This window comes from Gopherus flavomarginatus, chromosome 15 (assembly GCF_025201925.1).
Source record: "Gopherus flavomarginatus isolate rGopFla2 chromosome 15, rGopFla2.mat.asm, whole genome shotgun sequence".
In the NCBI taxonomy this organism is placed as follows: Eukaryota; Metazoa; Chordata; order Testudines; family Testudinidae; genus Gopherus; species Gopherus flavomarginatus.
Genome location: NC_066631.1, coordinates 9,571,342 through 9,590,786, shown reverse-complemented (window position 1 = coordinate 9,590,786; position 19,445 = coordinate 9,571,342). Strand labels below are relative to the sequence as shown.

General features: G+C 53.8%; 1 protein-coding gene across 1 annotated transcript; it reads left to right on the top strand.

Annotated features, from left to right (window-relative positions):
- The first annotated feature begins 828 nt into the window (after positions 1 to 828).
- WSB2 (WD repeat and SOCS box containing 2) lies at positions 829 to 19,059 on the top strand. Its single transcript, XM_050924153.1, has 9 exons — positions 829 to 918; positions 7,727 to 7,898; positions 10,535 to 10,770; positions 11,572 to 11,709; positions 13,021 to 13,121; positions 14,493 to 14,665; positions 15,288 to 15,401; positions 16,680 to 16,787; positions 18,290 to 19,059. Exons 1-9 carry the CDS (start codon positions 876 to 878, stop codon positions 18,450 to 18,452), a joined length of 1,248 nt encoding a protein of 415 aa, XP_050780110.1. The 5' UTR covers positions 829 to 875; the 3' UTR covers positions 18,453 to 19,059.
- The last annotated feature ends 386 nt before the right edge of the window (positions 19,060 to 19,445 follow it).

Genomic DNA, 19,445 nt, shown 5'->3' with positions numbered 1-19,445 from the left:
TGCTGTAGCGTGACTAGATGTTCCGATTTTATAGGGACAGCCCTGAATTTTGGGTCTTTTTCTTATATAAGCTCCTATTACCCCCCCAATCCCCATCCCAATTTTTCACAATTGCTGTCTGATCACCCTATCCCCTTGAAACTTGCTCATGGCGCCCCGGTACCCTGACGCCCGCTGAGACCCACTGCCCTATGCTGATACAGCACCGATGGCACCTCGGCTACAGACCTCGCCTGACGCGGCTTACACCAGCAAACGGTCAGGCTTGCTTACTTGTGCATCAGTCCTGGCAGCCGAGCCCGGGGCCGCACTAGGTCTGGGCACCGCTGTGTCGGCCAGGGCTCGCCCCGGCGTCCCGCAGCTAGGGTGACCAGCCAGCAAATGTGAAAAATCGGAACGGGGGGGGGGAAGGGAAATAGGAGCCTATGTAAGAAAAAGACCCAAAAATCAGGACTGTCCCTACAAAATCGTGACAGCTGGTCACACGAGCTGTGCCCGCCAGGGCTCGCTCCTGCAGGCGCCCGGCTCCGGCTGCCCGGGACCCCCCCATCGGCTGGGCGCCTGGCCACGCGGCCCTGTTCCGGCTGCCGGGTCACAGGTTCGCTCCCCGGGGCACACAGCTCCGGGCGGGGGGGGCCCCGTCGGCCCGGCCGGGCCCCGCTCTGCCGCTAGGTGGGGCCGGCGCCCCGGGAGCTGCCCCCGCCCCCGCCGCCACGTGACGGGAAGCGGCTCTGTGCGCCCGCCCCGCCCCGCCCCCGAGCTCCCGGCTCCCTCCCGCGGGCTCCGAGCGGCCCCGGCCCCGCCGCGCTCAATGGGCCCGGCCCCGCTGACAGCCCCGGGCTCCCGTCGCGGCTCCCCGCCCCGCCCCGCCACACATGGAGGCGCCGCCTGCAGGCACCGCGGCGCAGGAGGCGGAAGGTGAGGGGGGGCAGGCAGGGGGCGCTGGACTGGGGGGGCTGCTCCCCCCCCCCCCGGCTGGAAGTGGTTTCCGTCACGTGCAGGGTTTGCCGTTTGGTTCAATGGCTCTCAGCCCCCCGCCCCCCCCGTACACATTGTTCCAGCGGCACTGCGGGGAGGGGGTGCAGATGGGGGACTGCGGGTGGAGTGCTGTGTTGGGAAGGGGGCAGATGGGGCAGGGAGAGGGGGCACAGATGGGGTGTGGATGGGGGGTGCTGTGTGGGGCAGGGGGAGTGTTGGGAAGGGGGCAGATGGGGCAGGGAGAGGGGGCACAGATGGGGTGTGGATGGGGGGGTGCTGTGTGGGGCAGGGGGAGTGTTTGGAAGGGGGCAGATGAGGCAGGGAGAGGAGGCACAGATGGGGTGTGGATGGGGGTGCTGTTGGGGCAGGGGGAGTGTTTGGAAGGGGGCAGATGGGGCAGGGAGATGGGGGCACAGATGGGGTGTGGATGGGGGGTGCTGTGTGGGGCAGGGGGAGTGTTTGGAAGGGGGCAGATGAGGCAGGGAGAGGAGGCACAGATGGGGTGTGGATGGGGGGTGCTGTGTGGGGCAGGGGGAGTGTTTGGAAGGGGGCAGATGGGGCAGAGGGAGGGGGCACAGATGGGGTGTGGATGGGGGGTGCTGTGTGGGGCAGGGGGAGTGTTTGGAAGGGGGCAGATGGGGCAGAGGGAGGGGGCACAGATGGGGTGTGGATGGGGGGTGCTGTGTGGGGCAGCGGGAGTGTTTGGAAGGAGGCAGATGAGGCAGGGAGAGGAGGCACAGATGGGGTGTGGATGGGGGGTGCTGTGTGGGGCAGGGGGAGTGTTTGGAAGGGGGCAGATGGGGCAGAGGGAGGGGGCACAGATGGGGGTGTTTGGATGGGGGGTGCTGTGTGGGGCAGGGGGAGTGTTTGGAAGGAGGCAGATGAGGCAGGGAGAGGAGGCACAGATGGGGTGTGGATGGGGGGGTGCTGTGTGGGGCAGGGGGAGTGTTTGGAAGGGGGCAGATGAGGCAGGGAGAGGGGGCACAGATGGGGTGTGGATGGGGGGTGCTGTGTGGGGCAGGGGGAGTGTTTGGAAGGGGGCAGATGAGGCAGGGAGAGGGGGCACAGATGGGGTGTGGATGGGGGGTGCTGTGTGGGGCAGGGGGAGTGTTTGGGAGGAGGCAGATGAGGCAGGGAGAGGAGGCACAGATGGGGGGAGTATGGATGGGGGTTGCTGGGAGGGGGAGGTTGGAGGAGGTGCAGATGGGGCAGAGAGGGGGCATGGATGGGGGTGCTGTCTGGGGCGGGGGAGTGGGGCACTGGCAAGGGGTGTGTTTGGAGGAGAAAAGGGAGGGGGCACACAGGGTGTTGGGGGCAGGGAGAGTGCGTGTAAGTGGTGGGGAAGTAAAGTGGAGAGCAAGAGGCAGGTGGCCTAGGGATCCTGTGGGAAGTGGAGTCTAGGAGCTCTGGCCTGGCCTCACAAACAGCCTGCCTGTTATGCCCAGGAGCCCTGATTGATTTGGGGGTAGCTAAAGTATTCTCCTTCCTGCCAAGCACAATCCTACCCCAGCTCCTAGCAGTGCAGCGAGTCCTTGCCCCCCAGAAACCCTCTTGGCAGCTCTCCCTGTGTCCAGGTGGCACTCTGCTTCCCCTGTGTCCTGAGGGAGCTAGCACTGTGTCTCCTCCCTACAGTGCTGAGAAGCTGCGTGAACCTGTCCCGGGGGACAGCGGAGGGTGGGAGGCTGTTTCACCTCAGTGTGGCTCTTGCCAGGGGGGCTTCACCTGCCCTTGTTTCGTTCATGTGGAGGTGGATTTTTGAGGGATGGTCTCGTCAATTTCAGAAGAACTGTCTAAGGTACATTACCCCACTGAGTCCCTCTGCCAAGCTTAATGACTCTACAGCCACTTGGTCCTGGGGTTTCTTGCCCCTGTTGCTGTGTAAAAGACCCAAACCAACCAGCTAACTGGGCTTGGAGGGGGAGAGAACAGTGAAAGGGACTGAAGGTCAAGAGCTGATTAAGGCACCCTGGAGAAGTATCTTTCTCTGCCAGGTGTGGTGGCCTTGAGTGTTACCTGGAACAACAGCAGTAAAGCCTTTCCAGAGGGAAGGGTGGGTTTTTTTTTTTGGATGAGGTTACTCTCAGGTCACTTAACTGTGTAGTTAGCTGGGTGCACAGGTATTGATGTATGCTGGCTGCTCAGCAAGGCTCTGTTTGCTGGGGGGCAGGGAGGAGAGAAGGTATTTCAGGAAACTATGGCTGGGAACACCTTGTATCTACACACAGCAGGTGTCCCAGGCATTTTATGAGGGCTGGATTTAATGACTGGCTGCATGCTTAGGAGTAGGTCTTCAGCAGTGTCCTGCTGAGCCTGTGTAGTCTACGTTGGTTTTTTTTCTGCACAGAGAAGCAACAGCTGTTGCAATTCCACTGCTTCATGTGATGGTCTTATTTCCATTCTACAGTCAGGGAAATTACCCCAAAGCCCCTGCCCTTGCACGTGTGCTGTGGGGCAGGAGTCCCAGAATGCACTGGTATGGGGTGATTTTGAGGAATGCTGATTACCCATATATCTCCTGTTGACACCACACTGCAGAAAACCAGGCCTACTGTGTGTAAATGGTTCTGTTCAAAGCGATGTTGCCATGAGGATGTGCATGATGGTTGCAGAGATAATCACTGCAATAAACCATTCAATACACAAGTGGCTGTGCCTGCAGCAAGCTCCTGCTTTTGAGCAGACATGTCTTCACTAGGAAACCAAACCCACGCTGACAATGGTGGTTAGTCATGGAAGGTATTGAAAATGGTTTAAAGGCTAACATAGACCAGAAAAAAAAAACATTTCACAAAGGAGCTGAGGCTGGATGAAAAGCATTTTCCGTAATAGGTGAATTTTCTAGCATAGATTGCCCTCAGGAGACCCCTCCATTCATTCTGCTGACGTGGGAAAGCCTCTCTCAGGGATAGCTGTTGCTGGGGTTGCAATGGGGAGGGGGAGAAAAGGGAATAGATAATCTTTATGCTTATTAATAGGTAGCCCAGTTCTTACATCATATGTTACAGGAGGCATTTCTCTTCACTTTTGGAGGGGTGAAATGTACCTTCATGTTCAGTGTCAGACACTGGTATTTTATCAGTATATAGTTTGCATTTAAAACCTACCAATCTCCTGCTACAAATCAGTGACTATACTGTATCCATTTGTTAGTATTAGATTTTTTGTGTGTGTGTGACTGGTGTGTTATGGAAAAGCCATATTAAAGTGCACGACTTTTCTGTCGCTGTTGCAGTTGTTTATTAACCTGTACATTTTTTCTGAATGTATCTTTCGCACCCATTCTCTGAAATCTAAAACTGGGGAAAATTGCAAATGATCATGATAGCTTGTGGGTCTCAACCAAGATGTTGCCTGCTCTACATACTGATTATATCCCTGGGTTCCTTTGGTAAGAGTAGGGGCTTGCACTGCTGTTTCGGCCTGGAGTTTCCTCTTCCTGGTTGTGCAATGTGGCGTGTATCTGTTGCCACCCTAGAGGTGGCTGCATTTCAGTGGTGGTCTGGGTCTGAAGTTTCTAAAAGGCTCTGGGATCCATTGGGATGAGAGGTGCTATTTACATGCAAACTATCATCACACTGACAGTCAAAACCTAATTGGAAAATAACGTACTACATTAGTTTTGGTGCAGTGTCAGTGTGATTATTGTACAGTGCACTCCTGTAGCATCTTCCATCCAAGGTTCTCAAACTGCATTGTAAGGTTTGATGAATTGTCACCTCTCCCAGATTCCCAAATTAAGTGGTGATATCCCCATTTTGCAGTTGGGGGAAACTGAGGCACAGAGGCGACATGATTTGCTCAAGGTCATAGTGAGTCTGTGACTGTGGGACTAGAAACTTGGTGGTGTCTGAGGCACTGACATCCAGTCTCACTGTGTGCAGTAGTGCTGGGCCAACAGCTGTTTCTGTTTGGGATAAAGATGAGAATGGAGCTGCTGTTAATATCTGACAATACCCTTGCTCTGTTCCTTACCAGATTAGAGTGGTCATAATGAAGCATTCCAGTTCCCACAGCATCTCTCTTCTATAGTGTGGTTACTGTGAGTGTCCCATTGAATGATGTGGTTGCCCAAATGTTCCCAAGTGTGTTAGGATGTAATGTGCACCTGCTGCCTCTTTCATCATACAGTGTCATAGCCTGGGTAGCTCTGGTGAGACCAAATTAAATATTCTCTTCTTCCCCTTGCCCCTCCGTGCTCCTGGGGATCCCTCACAGGGACCAAGCTCTGCTCATGGAGGACTGGAGAGGGCTCCCTTTGGATTTTTTTCAACTCTCTTCCTGAAATCAACGATCCAAGATTTACCAAGCAACTCTCCCTCGTTGCAAAGTAGCAAAAAAGGGCACAGTCCCCCATTCCCCACTCTTCTTTTCCCTTTGCAGGTTACCTTCCAAATCTCTTGCAGTGTAAGACTGGACACCAGTATTGCTGTAGGTTAGTCCCCCTACCATAGTTTCTGGAGAGCTGGGTTACAAGTGAAAACGAATTTGGTGGCTACCTCAGAAAAGTCCAGTGACTGGCAGCCTGTGCTCAGAGGCAGTGAGTACAAAAGGCAGCATGCCTCCATTCCCATGCTCAGCCTTGGCTTTAGCCTACTCTGCTAATCCTCTAGGCCTGTATCATTGCACTACTGCAGTCTCCTTTCATCCTGGGTTTTGATGCCATTTAGCATAAGGTAGTTTCCAGAGTTCTGCTGGGACTGCCTCATTGATATTCATGTACTTTGAAGTCTTATTCACCTGAGCAAAGGTTAGTATACAGGAAAGTTGGAGTCATGGTTACTGGCTGCCTAGTTTACTAAGACTTGGAGCTGTAATGTGACCACTGTGGAGTATAAGATGCAGATCCAGTGTTTATACTTCTTTTTGGAAGGCTAGGTCGTGTAGTGGTTTAATAAGACCATAAGAACGGCCATGCTGGGTTAGACCAAAGGTCCATCTAGCCCAGTATCCTGTCCTCTGACAGTGGCCAATGTCAGGTGCCCCAGAGGGAAAGAGTAGATAATCATCAAGTGATCCATCCCTGGTCGCCCATTCCCAGGTTCTGGCAAATACACTCTTGTTTCTCCTCCCAAAGTTCTGGTTTCAAATGTAGTTTAGCTGGGGAGGAATGGTGTCAGCCTAACCCCTGGAGGGTGTTTGTCCATGTTACAACACCGTTGCTCAGTTTGGCTCAGTGGCTGGCCAGAAAGCTTTTCTGCGTCAAGGCTGCTTTGGAGTAAGGGCCTCGTTCTGTTTCAGGCCTGAAGTACAGTAGAACCGCAGAGATACGAACCCCTCAGGAATGGAGGTTGTTCGTAACTCTGAAATATTCCTAACTGAACAAAACATTACGGTGGTTCTTTCAAAAGTTTACAACGTAATACAGCTTTGAAACTTTGCTATGCAAAAGAAAAATGCTGCCTTTAACCATCCATTTAAATGAAATGACCCCAGAGACATTTTCTTTACCTTGTCAAAAAATTTTTAAACGTTCCCTTTATTTTTTTATTAGTTTAGATTTAACACAGTACTGTACTGTATTTGCTTTTTTGGTCTCTCTGCTGCTGCCTGATTATGAACTTCTGGTTCCAAAGGAGGTATGTGGTTGAGTGGTCAGTTCGTATCTCTGGGGTTTGTAACTCTGAAGTTCTGCTATGTGTTGCAGGACTCCAGGCAGTAGGTTGGTCTAGCTCAGTGGCACTAAATTTGCGCATGAACATAAGGGGAATCTGTTGTTCAAAAAGCAGCGGTGCAGCAGGTGGCCGGTTTAATAGGATGCAATGTGAACTAACCAGTTGAATTGCCTCCTGGTGCCCTAATGAAAAGCTCCTGCTATATACTTCCGGTATGGTAAAAGTACACTGTTCATTGGTAAGGATGACCTCTTCTGTATGCTGAAACTGAGCACAACAGGGGGCTGAGAGATTGTGTTGCGGGAAGAGGAGATATAGACTCATATGTCCAATCTGAAGAGCCCACCTTAAACTGTGAGACACCACCACCCCCACCCCCCGCCCTCCCAGGGAGATCAGTGGGTTGATTGTGGCCATGGGTAACACACCCACTCTGGACTAGTCACGACAGTCGGATATGTGGTGTTTAACATCTGAAATGGTAAATCTTGTGACCGCTAAAGCAGAACAGTAACCAGACGGTGCTGTCTTACAGCAGAGCCCGCAGTAGAGTGGTTGCTAGCAGGAGGCTGAGCCAGTTAGTATTTAAATAATAACAGAGCTCATCATCTGGAGCCCTCAAAGGATTCCACACCTCGATAGCTTCACAAATCTGGCCTTGGGTGACTTGCGGAAGGCCACACAGTAGCGTTGGGAATAGAACTCGGGTCTCCTGCCCTGCAGGCCGATGCCCTGTACCTCAGTCTGTGCATGATACTCTGCTGTGGGAGCTTTCACTAAGCTTTTACGGGGGCAGTTTTTTCTCAAAATACGTTGACATCTTCAGCTGGTCCTTAATGTCTCGAAAATGTGATCTGGGGGGCTCAGTGCTGGCCCGCTGAATTCAGTGGGAGCAGGACAGGGCCCGAAGTGACTTGCCCTAAGCTTGCAGAGGGAATGTCAGAGCTGGGGTTAGAATGTAGGAGGCCCAGTCCCCAGATCCCAGCCACTAGACCACGCTGCTGTTTGCACAGCCTCGTGTTTGCGGTCGACCCTTGGCTTGGCAACGCTGCCGTCCCCACACGTGTGCGTGGTCTTGGGTGGATGGTTGGCCCTGTTGCATGCTGTATGTGTAACCGCGCCATCTTGTTCCCCAGATGAGCCTTTCCTGCTGGCGGAGCTGAAGCCAGGGCGACCGCAGCAGTATGACTGGAAGGCGAGCTGTGAGACATGGAGCGTTGCATTTTCCCCAGACGGCACCTGGTTCGCCTGGTCTCAGGGTCACTGTATCGTCAAGCTGATCCCCTGGCCCTTGGAGGAAGCTGATCTGTAAGTACCCTGTGGCGGCTCAGAGAGGGAAGGCGTCTCTCCTGCTAGAGTCAGGGCAAGCTCCAGGTTTTCTGCCGCCCTAAGTGGCGAAAAAAAAAAACAACAAATAATGGTCGGCGGCACTTTGGCGGCAGCTCAGTCACGCCGCTCCATTCTTCGGCGGCGGGTCCTTCACTCCGTCTCTTCCTCTTCGGCGGCAGCTCACAGAGGAAGAGAGGGACTGAGGGACCCGCTGCCTGATTCCTGCCAAAGATCCAAGAGCGAACAGAGTGCCCCCCTCTGTATTGGCCGCCCCAAGCACCTGCTTTCTTAGCTGGTACCTGGAGCCAGCCCTGGCTAGAATCCATTGGCTGCTCTTCTGTTCCTTTGTGCGCTAAGTCAGGGCCCTCTCACTCAGCGTCCCCCAGGGCTCAGCAAGCAGGGGCAAGGAAGGCGAGGGACTGAGATTAAAGCTGGCTTCCCATAGCTCCCGCAGCATCAGGGTCCATCCCCCTCCAGGTGAATTGATCAGTGGGATTAGCAGTCTCTGCTCTGTGTCCTCCCATAAACCAGCCATCAGGGGAGTCTAGGTGCCCCCTAATAGGTGCTATAATAGCTGAGTCTGGGTGCTGTTAGGGCCCCTCACAGAACTCTTCCGAGCCATGTTACAGTTCTCTTAAAGATCCCTGCCCCGTAAACTCCCAGGAGAACACCCAGCTGGAGCAGAGAAGGATTCCTGCTGTGTCAGAACCAGCTCCGCTACACAGAGCATGGAGCATTTGCAGGACTAGCCACTGAGGCTGTTTACAGATAAAACTATGGATAAGCTTGGGAGCGCTAATGGGAAAGTCAAAAGCCAAGGGATTCCCCATCACCACCACACCAGTTTAACCTTCGTGCATGCCTCCCTCTTGCTATCAGACCACCCTGGGAGCTTGCTGTCTTGTTAACGGGACTTGTTCTATGCATTCTTCTGGTAACATGTCACCAAATCTTCTGCAAAGGAAATGCTCCTCTGAGCCTGCAGCTATGAAACCTCATCCCTTTTATGGGTTAACTTGCTTGGTTTGGGCTTTTTAAATTGGAGGATGAAACCTTTGCAAGAGATCACCTCAGCTAGGCAGCCATCCTGTCTTCAGAGACCATAGGCCTCAGTTTACCTCCCCCCCCCACCCCCCCGTGCTGGAAAACTACCTGCATTAAGCAATCAGTTTTTGTCAGTCCCTTGGATGGTCAGATTTCACTGTAACGGACTGTCCGTAAATTATGTAACACACCAGGGAGTGGGTGAGTCCTTCATTTTTCATGTTTGTTTTAGTGTTACAAAGGGTTACATGGAGGTGGTGGGTCTTGCAGATCACCAACAAGAAATTCTGTAATTTGTGGACAGCCCCAGACAGTTTGGCTAATCACATTTCACTGGAAAATCCCCACTCTATTATAAAAGAGGTAGGGTGAGTCACTTCATGCAGAAGATGGTGCTTCAAGCTGTTGTGTTGAAAAGCAGCTTTCCATGCGCTGAGATCTACGAATAAATAGACTGGACAACTGGTTGAGTAAGGAGGTAAAATCCCTGGGGCATGTCCCTTGGTGAGTGGCCCTTGCCCTTGTATCGGGGCTGTTGCAGCGTCCTGGGAGAGAAGAGCGGGACAGTTCAGTTCTGCGTTGCTGGCTCTGCTGACTCTTAGGAAAACACGGACATGGGAACTTCACTTGGTTTAGGAAGTTGGAGTGTGGGGGAGTGAACCAAATTTCAAGGAAAGAAGCCTCCTTCTCAAGCTTTGAAGGGTCTTAGGGTGAAGTAACAACATACAGTAGGTGCTGGGAGATCTGGTTTCAAGTTGGCACCCCTCCCTACGCTGGCGGCCTGGCAAGGGCACCTCGCTACCCATGGTACTTGTCTGGCCCCCGTTCCCATAGTACCTGAGCACCGCAACTCACCTGTGCAGCAGGGCAGTGCTGTTGTTCCCCTGCTGCAGATGGGGAACTGAAGTGCAGAGGCTAAGTGACTCACCCAAGGTCACATGGACTCTGTGGCAGAGCAGGAAACTGAATGCAGGTCTCCTGAGTCGCAGGCCAGTGAATCACTGGCCCATCCTTTCTCTCCCCATATGGCTTTCGTTCAGCTGTTCTGTGCACCTGAGTGAAGGGGCCAAGTTAATGAGACCAAGCTGAGCTACGTGCCCGTTATGGCAGGAAGGTAACCCCGTGGCTGGTCTGTTTGGGGAAAGCAAGTGTATCTGGGTGGGACAAGAATTTCAGAAGAGTAAGCAGTGACATGCTTCGAACTGTAAAAGCAGCGGTGCTGGAGTGGTCTGAGGTGTAATGAGCTCTGCTGAGGCCGCCTAGAGGATCCGCCCCACCTAGGGCCAGGCACACAGAGAAAGCCCTGGTTTGACCAGACAGCTTCCTCTGGTTTCAGGCAGGACAAATGGCACTGGTTTAAACTGTGTCTTCGCCTGCCTACGCTTGGAAGCTTGCTCCTGAGTCTGGCCATTGCTAGCTGAAATCCCCAGTGCAGAGACAGCCCCCGAGCCACGCCTACCTAGCAGTGTGCAGTAGGCTCTAGTTCCCCTGCTGTGAATTAGGGTGGGTGGGGGAGGACCAGGCAGCACCTGCAGCTGCTGAATGACCCGACGATCCTCTGCTCTCTGCAGAAGCTGCAAAGCCTCTGAACGCAAGACCCGTGGCATCAAAGCCGATGTGAGAGGTGGAGGGGGCTCGAAGGAGAAGATGCTGGAATGTGGCCAGATTGTATGGGGTCTGGCCTTCAGCCCCTGGCCTCAGTCTGGCGCCAAGGAGCGGGACGGCCTGCCGGCTCCGGTTCGGTCCTGTCTGATCCTTGCCACGGGACTCAATGACGGGCAAATTAAAGTCTGGGAGGTGCAAACAGGTGAGGGGGTTGGGGTAAATCTGCTGGATTAATCTAGCTCCTGAGGAGAGGGATGGGGTGTCGCTTTGTCCTGCAGTAGCCCTGTCCTTGCCGTAACCCGGAGGGGGCTAGACCGTCTCTGCCTTTCTCCCCCTTCTACTCCACCTATGGAGCTTTTCAGGGCCCCTGAGCATGTTCCTAATATTCCCCAGCTCTGATTTCCACATTGCAGCTCCTCTCCAATCCGTCCTGGTCCAGCGTGCCCCTTGAACCTGCCTGACACACACACGCCCGCCCGCCCGCGCCTCTGCTTGCGTGAGGAGGCAGGAGAGGTAGCTGTGGCTCTGGTGGGTGGGTCGCTGAGCTTGCCTTCTCTTTTTTACCACTAGTAGTCCCCTTCTCCGTCTAGGCAGCAGGTCAGAACTGCAATGACCACTCCCTGTCAGTGGAGGTGAGCAGGGGACAGGCAGGTTGGGACTCTTGCCTCTTCTCCCACAGGAGTAGCCAGTAACATTGACCTTCTATGAACTAGGCGTTTTGCCCCCGGTCTTGCTTCCTGGTAGTGTGGGACAGGCTGTGCCCATAATCCTTAGGGTGGTAGTTCACTGGTGGCTAAAGAAACTGCCCCATGTTTTAGACCACATCCCTTGCGAGTTTTAGCAATGCCCTTGAAGCTGGAAAGTGTAGCTAGCAGCGGGGGTGCAGGGTATCTCTGGTGAGCACGTCTGTCCAACGCAGGCTGCGTTCCTGCGGGTCAGGTGAGGAGCGCTTGTGTCTGTGCCCATGGTGAAACCATACTGAGCCGTGTGCTCGTGTCCGCAGGGCGTTTACTTTTCAATCTCTCCGGGCACCTGGATGTCGTGAGGGACCTGAGCTTCGCTCCCAACGGAAGCCTGATTCTAGTCTCTGCATCCCGGGACAAGACCCTCCGCATCTGGGACCTGAGCAGAGATGGTGCTAGTGAGTGCACACGTCCCCGGGGGTGTTCAGGTGGTGGGCCTCAGACTCTCAGGTCGTTATGAGAGAGGCTGCGATTTAGTCACGCAGGTCACGGCAGTCGCAGATTCTGTGACTTTACAGGACCTCTGACTTCTTCTGCTTCAGCCGTCAGTGGCTTGTGGCGGGGGATGCAGAGGGGGTCGTGTGCCCCCCTTGCTGCTTCCCAGGGCCCTGTGGCTGGGGTTGGAGCCTGGAGTGTGTCCCCCAGCCCCGCAGCTGTGGCCAGCTCTGAGCGGGTGCTGTGCACACACCACCTCCCTGTGGGTGGAACCCTTGGAGCCATGGTTGTACCTCTTCCATGGCGGGGTGGCTCGGCCTGTCATCCCCTCCCCCCCCCCCCCCCCAGGACTCCGGCTGTCATTCCTCTGTGCCACCTAGCCCTGCCCCTGGCTATTTTTTGTAAAGTCATAAACAGGTCACAGGCTCCTGTGAATTTTTGTTTATTGCTCGTGACCTGTCCGTAGCTTTTACTAAAAGTAACCATAGCAAAATCTTAGCTTTAGTTATGAGTGCTTGTGCTACGCTGTGGGAGCTGGCGTCTCCCAGACAGGGGCTCTGCTCTGCTTGGATGCAAGCAGGACTTTGCAGTCAGAGGTCCATGCCCCCATTATTAATGTGCTGAGCTGTTCAGCCCCAGCTCATTGAAAGCACTTTGAACCTAACCCCATGGCGGCTCAAGGAAAGCCAGGATTGAACGCGCTGAGTTACTGTGCCACAAGTTAGCAGCAAGTGGAGCGAACTTTTGTTTCCCCCCCCCCAGTGTGTGTGAGGGACGCATGTTAGGAACGCTGGAGGCTAACTGAGGATGTCTCTGCACTGCAGTCGGGGCGTGGGTCTAGCTTGAGCAGATCTGCCTGAGCTAGCTAGCTTTGCTGCTCTGGTACCCACACTACCTAGAGCAGAGCTTCAGCACGGGCTGTGCCAGCCCCCCTGGAACTCTAGGTAATTACTTGCATGGCTAGCCTGTGCCGAGCGTCATGCAGCTGTGGCTCTGCTACCCAAGCTAGCTAGATTACAGCTAGCTAGGGTGTCTACACAAGCCACAATCGCCGCCCCTCCCCCTAGATTGCAGTGTAGACATGCCCTGAGAATAAACCTGATGCAGCAGAGAGAGCGTCCGCATGGGGAAATCTATCAGATCTAATCTGGTCTGAGATACCCTGCTTCCGGAGCTGGCTTCAGAAAGAGCAGGTGGAGGTAGGAATGAGCCTTCCAGCTCTCCCTGTCTCTGGACTGGACACCTCTCTTACAAACCGTTGCTGCCATCCCCAGGTAAGCAGGTCCAGGTGCTGTCTGGCCACAGGCAGTGGGTGTACTGCTGCTCCATTTCCCCTGATTGCAGCATGCTGTGCTCTGCGGCTGGAGAGAAATCGGTGAGTCTTGCCTATTATTGGGAGGGGTGGGGGGAGTGGTCTCATTTCTTGCCCGTTCAGCTGTCAGAGAGCCCACCGTATGCTCCGTAGTGCGGACGAGCTGGCTTAGCGGTGTGTGCTGGCCCTCGGGTCTCTGGGATCCAGCAGCTCTTCTGAATGGACCTGCCTTGTGTTTACTGCCCCTGGCCGTTACCTGTCTTGCTCTTCTGCCATCCCAGCCCTTCTCCCTGATCCAGTGGTGCTGTTCCACAGATTGGTCAGCAGGGGTCACCCTTGTGCATTGTACCCATGTTCCATCGCCCACAGTTCCTGCCCTTTGTCTTTCCCTGGTACGATATCCTGCCCTCCCCCACGCCATGGTGAGAGAGTCCCACAGAGTCCAAAGCCTCTGCTTCGCTGTGTCGCAAGCCCAGGGCTGCTGTTTGCTCAGCCCGTGGGGGAAGGGAGGGGATGGGAACATCTGGAGAGAGCGCTGTCTCTCCCACCCACGTGCCAGCTTGGAACCTGTTGCCTTAGGCGCTAAGGTAGGATTCTCCCAGAAGCTGGGTTTGGGGATGCTGCTCTTCCACCACCATGAGCTGGGCTGGAGCAGGCCCAGGTGAAGCAGCTTGCAGGGTGGGGCTGGATACGCTGTCCCCCGTCACTAGACTCCACTCCCACTGCTCATAGGACTAGCCAGGTGGCGCAGACACGCTACTATTCCTCCTGCTCCCGGTTTCAAGCCCTGTGGTCTGCTCCTGGGGTATGTTCTGGTGCCCTGGACGCAGTTGTTGCAGGAGTGCCCGAGACCCCCAGTGAAGGATCTGGGCCCCGTTGTGCATGGACCAGTGGCAGAGTCTCTCTGCCCTGCAGAGATCAACATGTGGGTGTCAGGATGCAGCGAGCAGAGGGGATAGGAGGACAAGGTCCATCCATACATGTCCCAAGTTCTTTTTGCTACCATTACCAGGGGGAGGATTCTGTCAAGGCTCTGGGTCCTGGGGCCCCCCTCCCACTGGTGACAGTGGCCTGCTCTGGCTGCTGTTATAGCCACCCAAAGGAGACTCTCCCTGGCTAACCCAGGGAGCTTGGGGGCCAGACCCCCGTTCCTTCCCCCTTGTGCGGTCACTGCCATGCACGGCCGTTCAGTTGGAGTCTTTATGCTGCAGAGTCTGTCATGCTGAGCCGAGAGCTGGCAGGTGTTAGACTGGCTGGTGCCTGCATGAGCGGTGCCTGTTCTCACCCACCCTTCCGGTGTCTCAGGAGCTAACGCTTGGTTGGTGACAGCCCACGAGGGACAATAAGGGAGATCCTTCCCCCCCAGCATTCCCAGGCAAGGAGCTGCTCCCCACCCATGAGATCGTAACCCTCTCCCTGTGCACTCTCCCCCAGGCCTTCCTGTGGAGCATGCGCTCCTACACCCTCATCAGGAAGCTGGAAGGGCACCAGAGCAGCGTGGTGTCATGCGACTTCTCACCAGACTCTGCCCTGCTGGTCACAGCCTCCTACGACACCTGCGTGATCATGTGGGACCCCTACACAGGGGAGCAGCTGAGAACGCTTCGGTAAGGAGGGCGGTCCTGGGAGCGTTCTGGGCACTAAGTGAGCAGAGGGGCATGGGGGAGAGGGAGCGCTGGTGAAGAGCATGCCTGAGGGTGCTCCGGTATTGGAGGCTACTTAGCCTAGGGGCTGCTGCACACAGCTAGCCACATTCCCCCTGCTGTGCATGTTGTTCTGCACCGCTCCTCCCCAGGAGGGAGAAGGCAGCAAACGATTGGCCCTTTCCCATACACGAGGGTAGGTGGCTGCCTGTTACCGCTTTAGGTGTTGCTGTCACGGCATGCGAGGGAAGAGATGGCCACAACGCTTTCCCCGCGGTGACAAATGCCCGGCCCCAGCCTCCCCACAGCTCAGCACTGGGGCACTTCCCTTCCCAGTTTGTAAAGAGCAGCCCAGGGACTGGACAGCTCTCGCCGTGGAAAGACGCAGTTTGACATGCTCGCAGAAAGAGAAATGCATGTTTAACAGTGACATCTATGAGCTTTGCTCCAGTACCAGCCACGATGACTCTCGGAAGGCAGGAGCTCTGATTTACCATGTGTCCCCCCAGACAGCCATATGGGCCAGGGCTCCATTACAGCTCAAACGGACGTGGTGAGTGAGCTCTTCCTTTTCCCTCCTGCTTAGCCACGTTCCGCTGCCCCCAGCGTTGGACTATGGCGGTGACATCCATGCCAGCTCCCTGAGATCCGTGTGCTTCTCTCCAGAAGGCTTGTATCTTGCTACAGTGGCAGATGACAGGTGAGGGGCTTGGTATCTTACGGCTGTCTACGGCAGGGGCCCTGCCAGAGCAGCGAAGATGAGCTACAAAGCTCTTTTCAGCTTCTGGTCCTTAGCTTTCCAGCAGGGACCTCTGCCTTTTGAAGCTGGCTGCTTCTGCTGGTGCTGGGGCTTTCAGAGCCGCATGACTTGACTCTGGTTTTGGTTTGGTATGTCTGTGGTGCCTGGTCTCTTTGTCCTGACACCACAGCTGCTAGGGGGTGTAGACACTGCGCATCACAGGTATCTTAAGGTAACTCCTCTTTGGACATGGCTGCCATGGTGACAAGGCCGAAAAGTAAGATCAGCCGGTAAACAGCTGGCTCAGGTGTGTATACCAGTGCCATGTTCAAAAGTGGGGTTGGATGGATGGTGCCACCATCAGCTTCCAAAGACCAGTGTCTTGTTGGGCTACACACCATGAAGCACCAATAGCATCCTGACTAGCAACCCATAAAGTTCTGCTGCCTCCACTCCCTTGGTGCTGTCAGCAGCCTTGGAAATCTGTGAAGGAACCTGGAGAGAATTCCTTGCAGATTGAGAGCCTGTTGTGGGCTAAGATCAGGACTGTAACTTGGTGCTGTTGCGTTTTGTCCAGTGCTGTTGATGGCACTGTACAGGCAGACTTCCCAGCTCCTTGTCCCAAGGGGCTTTGCAAGGGTCTGTAAGCTTTTATGGAACCAGTAGTTTTGCATGTCAGGGCTGGTGACTCTGGGAACGTGCCTGTGGAGATCGAGCTAACCCAGGTATTGAATCATTGGCCTGATTACCCTCTGAGCGAGGTCAAACTGGCAAGGGTGGTGTGTGATAGTCCTTTCGTCCCAGCTAGTGCTGGTATCTCTAGCAAATTTTTTTTCTGGGAGACGGGTTAGGTACATGAAAGTTCTCAGAAGCAGAAACCTCTTCCATCCACCTTGTTTGCTTATGGGCCACTGTCACAGTCAGGATACTGGGCAAGATGGACCATGGTCTGACCCAGCATGGCAGCTCTTATGATCTTGAGCCAAGTCACTGTGTATCTGCCTCAGTTTAAGTCCCTCTAAAATGGGTATAATTCCTGCCTTGCAATGGAGTTGTGAAGCTTATGTAACCTTGTAAATTGCTTGGAGGCCTATGGATGAAATTTGCTTGAGAAATGTGTGTGGTTATTTTAACTTCGACGGCTGAGAATTTATTTTAGCTGATGCAGTTGGAGTAGCTAGTGCCACTTGGGTTTGTGAACTCCAGGGCCAGCATTGTGTTTCTCTTTCTCTCCTTTAGACTCCTGCGGATCTGGGATTTGGAACTAAGAACTCCAGTGGCATTTGCACCTATGACCAATGGCCTGTGCTGCGTCTACTTCCCACATGGTGGATTTATTGCCACAGGGTGCGTAATTCTGTGCGGCCTGTGGGACGTGCTCTGCCAAGAGCACATTCTGTTTGTGCTAAGTCTGGGGTGAGAGAGGCAAGGGAATGTGACTCCACCTTGACCCAAAACCTTATGCAATGCTGCTGCTGTCTCAAAACTGGGCATCCTCAGGCCAAGTCTCCGCTATAGGCTTCTGCCAGCATATAGCTATATCTGTCGTCACACCCAACCGACACAGCTGTGCTCGCAGAAGTCAGAGTGTAGATGCTAGACCAGCAGAGCTGCACTTCTACCAGAAGAGCATGCTTTGACCGTACCAGTTCAAAGCACAGGGTTGCTGGTATGTCTGTCTCCACACTAGGAGCACTTTGCTGGTGTATTCCTATACTGGAATAAGGCTCCTAGTGTGGACATGACCTTGGTGCCCAGAGAGCGTGATGTTGGAAAATACTGTGCTTGGAGCATTGTCTTCCCTCCCAGTTCCCTACTAACCAAGCGTTGTTGGGTTCCTGCCTTATTCTTCCACCTCAGCTAGCAACCTCCCGACTCCCGCCCCTCTCGGGTTCAGCAGTGAGCTGTGATGTTGCAGAGTCAGCCTTTCTCCTGTGTCTCTGCAGCAGCCTCTGCCGGAACACATGGTGACAGTGCAGCTTTCTCAACCAGAAATGAGAGGCCTTGAGTTCTGGGATTCTCTTGAGTGTGCCGGATGGGCTCTCATGAAATCATCCGACCTGCTGGTGGGGGAAAGGGGTCCAAGTGAGAGCCTGTGCTCTCCCGTAGAATGAAGCCCGTGGTCGGTGACTGATGACTATCCACTTCCTAAAAGTCCTGCGAGGGCAGCTTTTTCTTTCCTCCCTATGCAGCAGTGGGGTCAGGGCCACAGTCACCAACTTTCATGCGGTAAATAAGCATCCTGACTTTCACAAGAGGCCAAAAATCAAGCTACAGGCAAGTCGCTACTTAGGCAAGTCGCAGCTTAGGCGCATTTAACATGTGTGAATTCAGCTTTGCGCAGTCGGCAAAAACGAGGGGAAAAAAGAAAAATAACAATATAAAAACTGCATCTGTAGTGCGGGCGATTCCACCCGCCATTCAACTCAATGAGTGTTTCACTATACATGGTTTTCGCTTTACATGCGGAACAGAACCCCCTACATAAGATAAGACTTGCCTGTAATTCCATTTCAAAACAAGCCAATCCCTAAGAACCCCAACACTCTATGTGACTAGACCTCCCCCGGCGTGCAGTCTGGGACTGGTGGGCCCGCTGTGCACCCTGACTCTCTCTACACCTTGCCCTTGCTTGCCAGGAGTTGATCAAAAAAAAAAAAAAAAGCAACAAGCTACAAACCAAAAACGAGCCAACAAGGAATTTACAAGCCAGTTAAGCCAAAAACAAGCCCAATTACTGCGTTTTTTTTTTTTTGTAGGTTTGGCATGTCTGGTCAGTGCACACATGCTGTTTGTTCAGATGCTGAGCTGTGTGGGTGCTAACCTTTGTCCTCGGTCTCTTGTTTCAGGACGAGAGATGGCCATGTCCAGTTCTGGAGTGCCCCCAAGGTCCTCTCATCACTTAAGCACTTGTGCCGTAAAGCTCTCCGCACCTTCCTAACAACGTACCAGATCTTAGCACTACCCATTCCCAAGAAAATGAAAGAGTTCCTCACTTACAGGACTTTTTAAACCCCGTGTAGTACATGGGGTCCAAAGAACCTTGGAGCTGGCTGGCTGGCTTCCTTCCTTCAGAGCTTTGTTCTGGAACGGAGGAGCAGCTGGGGTTATAAAATGGTCATGAAGACCCACTCTGCTCTGTGGTTCTAGTACAAGGAGGATTTCTGTTCCTCTGTTTGGGGCTGTCTCTTTGACCATGTAGGTTATTTTAAGAGAACCCAGCAAAAACATGCAGTGGGCTAGCTGATTGAGCTTTGAATTTGTTAGAACTCAACTCTGATGAGGAGGAGCAAGAGTTCTACTCAAGTGATCCATCCACGCTGATGGCTGTGCAGGGCATTTGGTTCAGAAGGGCCCTGCCAACAGCAACGCACATTTCGGTTCTCTCTAGGTGCTTTCACTTCAAGTGCAATTGCTGAACATTGTGTGTTAAAAGCTACAGGGCTGTGAGAAGCCCTCACTGGTATGGCAACCCAAACTCAAACCTCCACTTGGACGAATGAGAAGCTGCGTGGCCTAGTTGAGTTACTCAAGGAGGCAGTGGCTTTCACGTTTGTTACTTTCTTTGGCCTGGTTCCAAGACGGCTGAACCTGAACAAGTCTCTACATTGTGGGCAAAGACTTCAAAATAAAAGGTTTTGTTTCCCCCTTTTGTGTTTGAAGAGTTAGAGATGCTCTCTCTAGAGCCATTTTGTGGGTGACAAAAGTACAAGGCACTGAGGGAGCCCCAGATGTTTAGTCGCAGGGGCCTTGTGTGGAGTGAGATTGAGGTCTTACCTTTGAGGGGTGAAAGATCCCCTTAATACTAGTGTGGCTGCTAGTCTAAAATTGGCTTGATCAGCTCATTTGCCGGAGACACAAGACACTAGCAAAGTACTTGTGGTTTGGTTATATGGTGTAAGGCATGGCTTTCTCCCGTGTGTAGTGGAGAGATGAACACCTTAAGGACAGTTACTGGGGGTGTTGGGAGGTGGTCTGCTGCAGGTCTGTTTTTGTTAAAGTGGT

Coding starts and splice junctions, on each gene's coding strand:
- WSB2 (XM_050924153.1), top strand. CDS start 876: ATGGAGGCGCCGCCTGCAGGCACCGCGGCGCAGGAGGCGGAAG. Junction 10,771..11,571: donor AGTCTGGGAGGTGCAAACAG/GTGAGGGGGTTG, acceptor TCGTGTCCGCAG/GGCGTTTACTTTTCAATCTC. Junction 16,788..18,289: donor GGTGGATTTATTGCCACAGG/GTGCGTAATTCT, acceptor CTCTTGTTTCAG/GACGAGAGATGGCCATGTCC.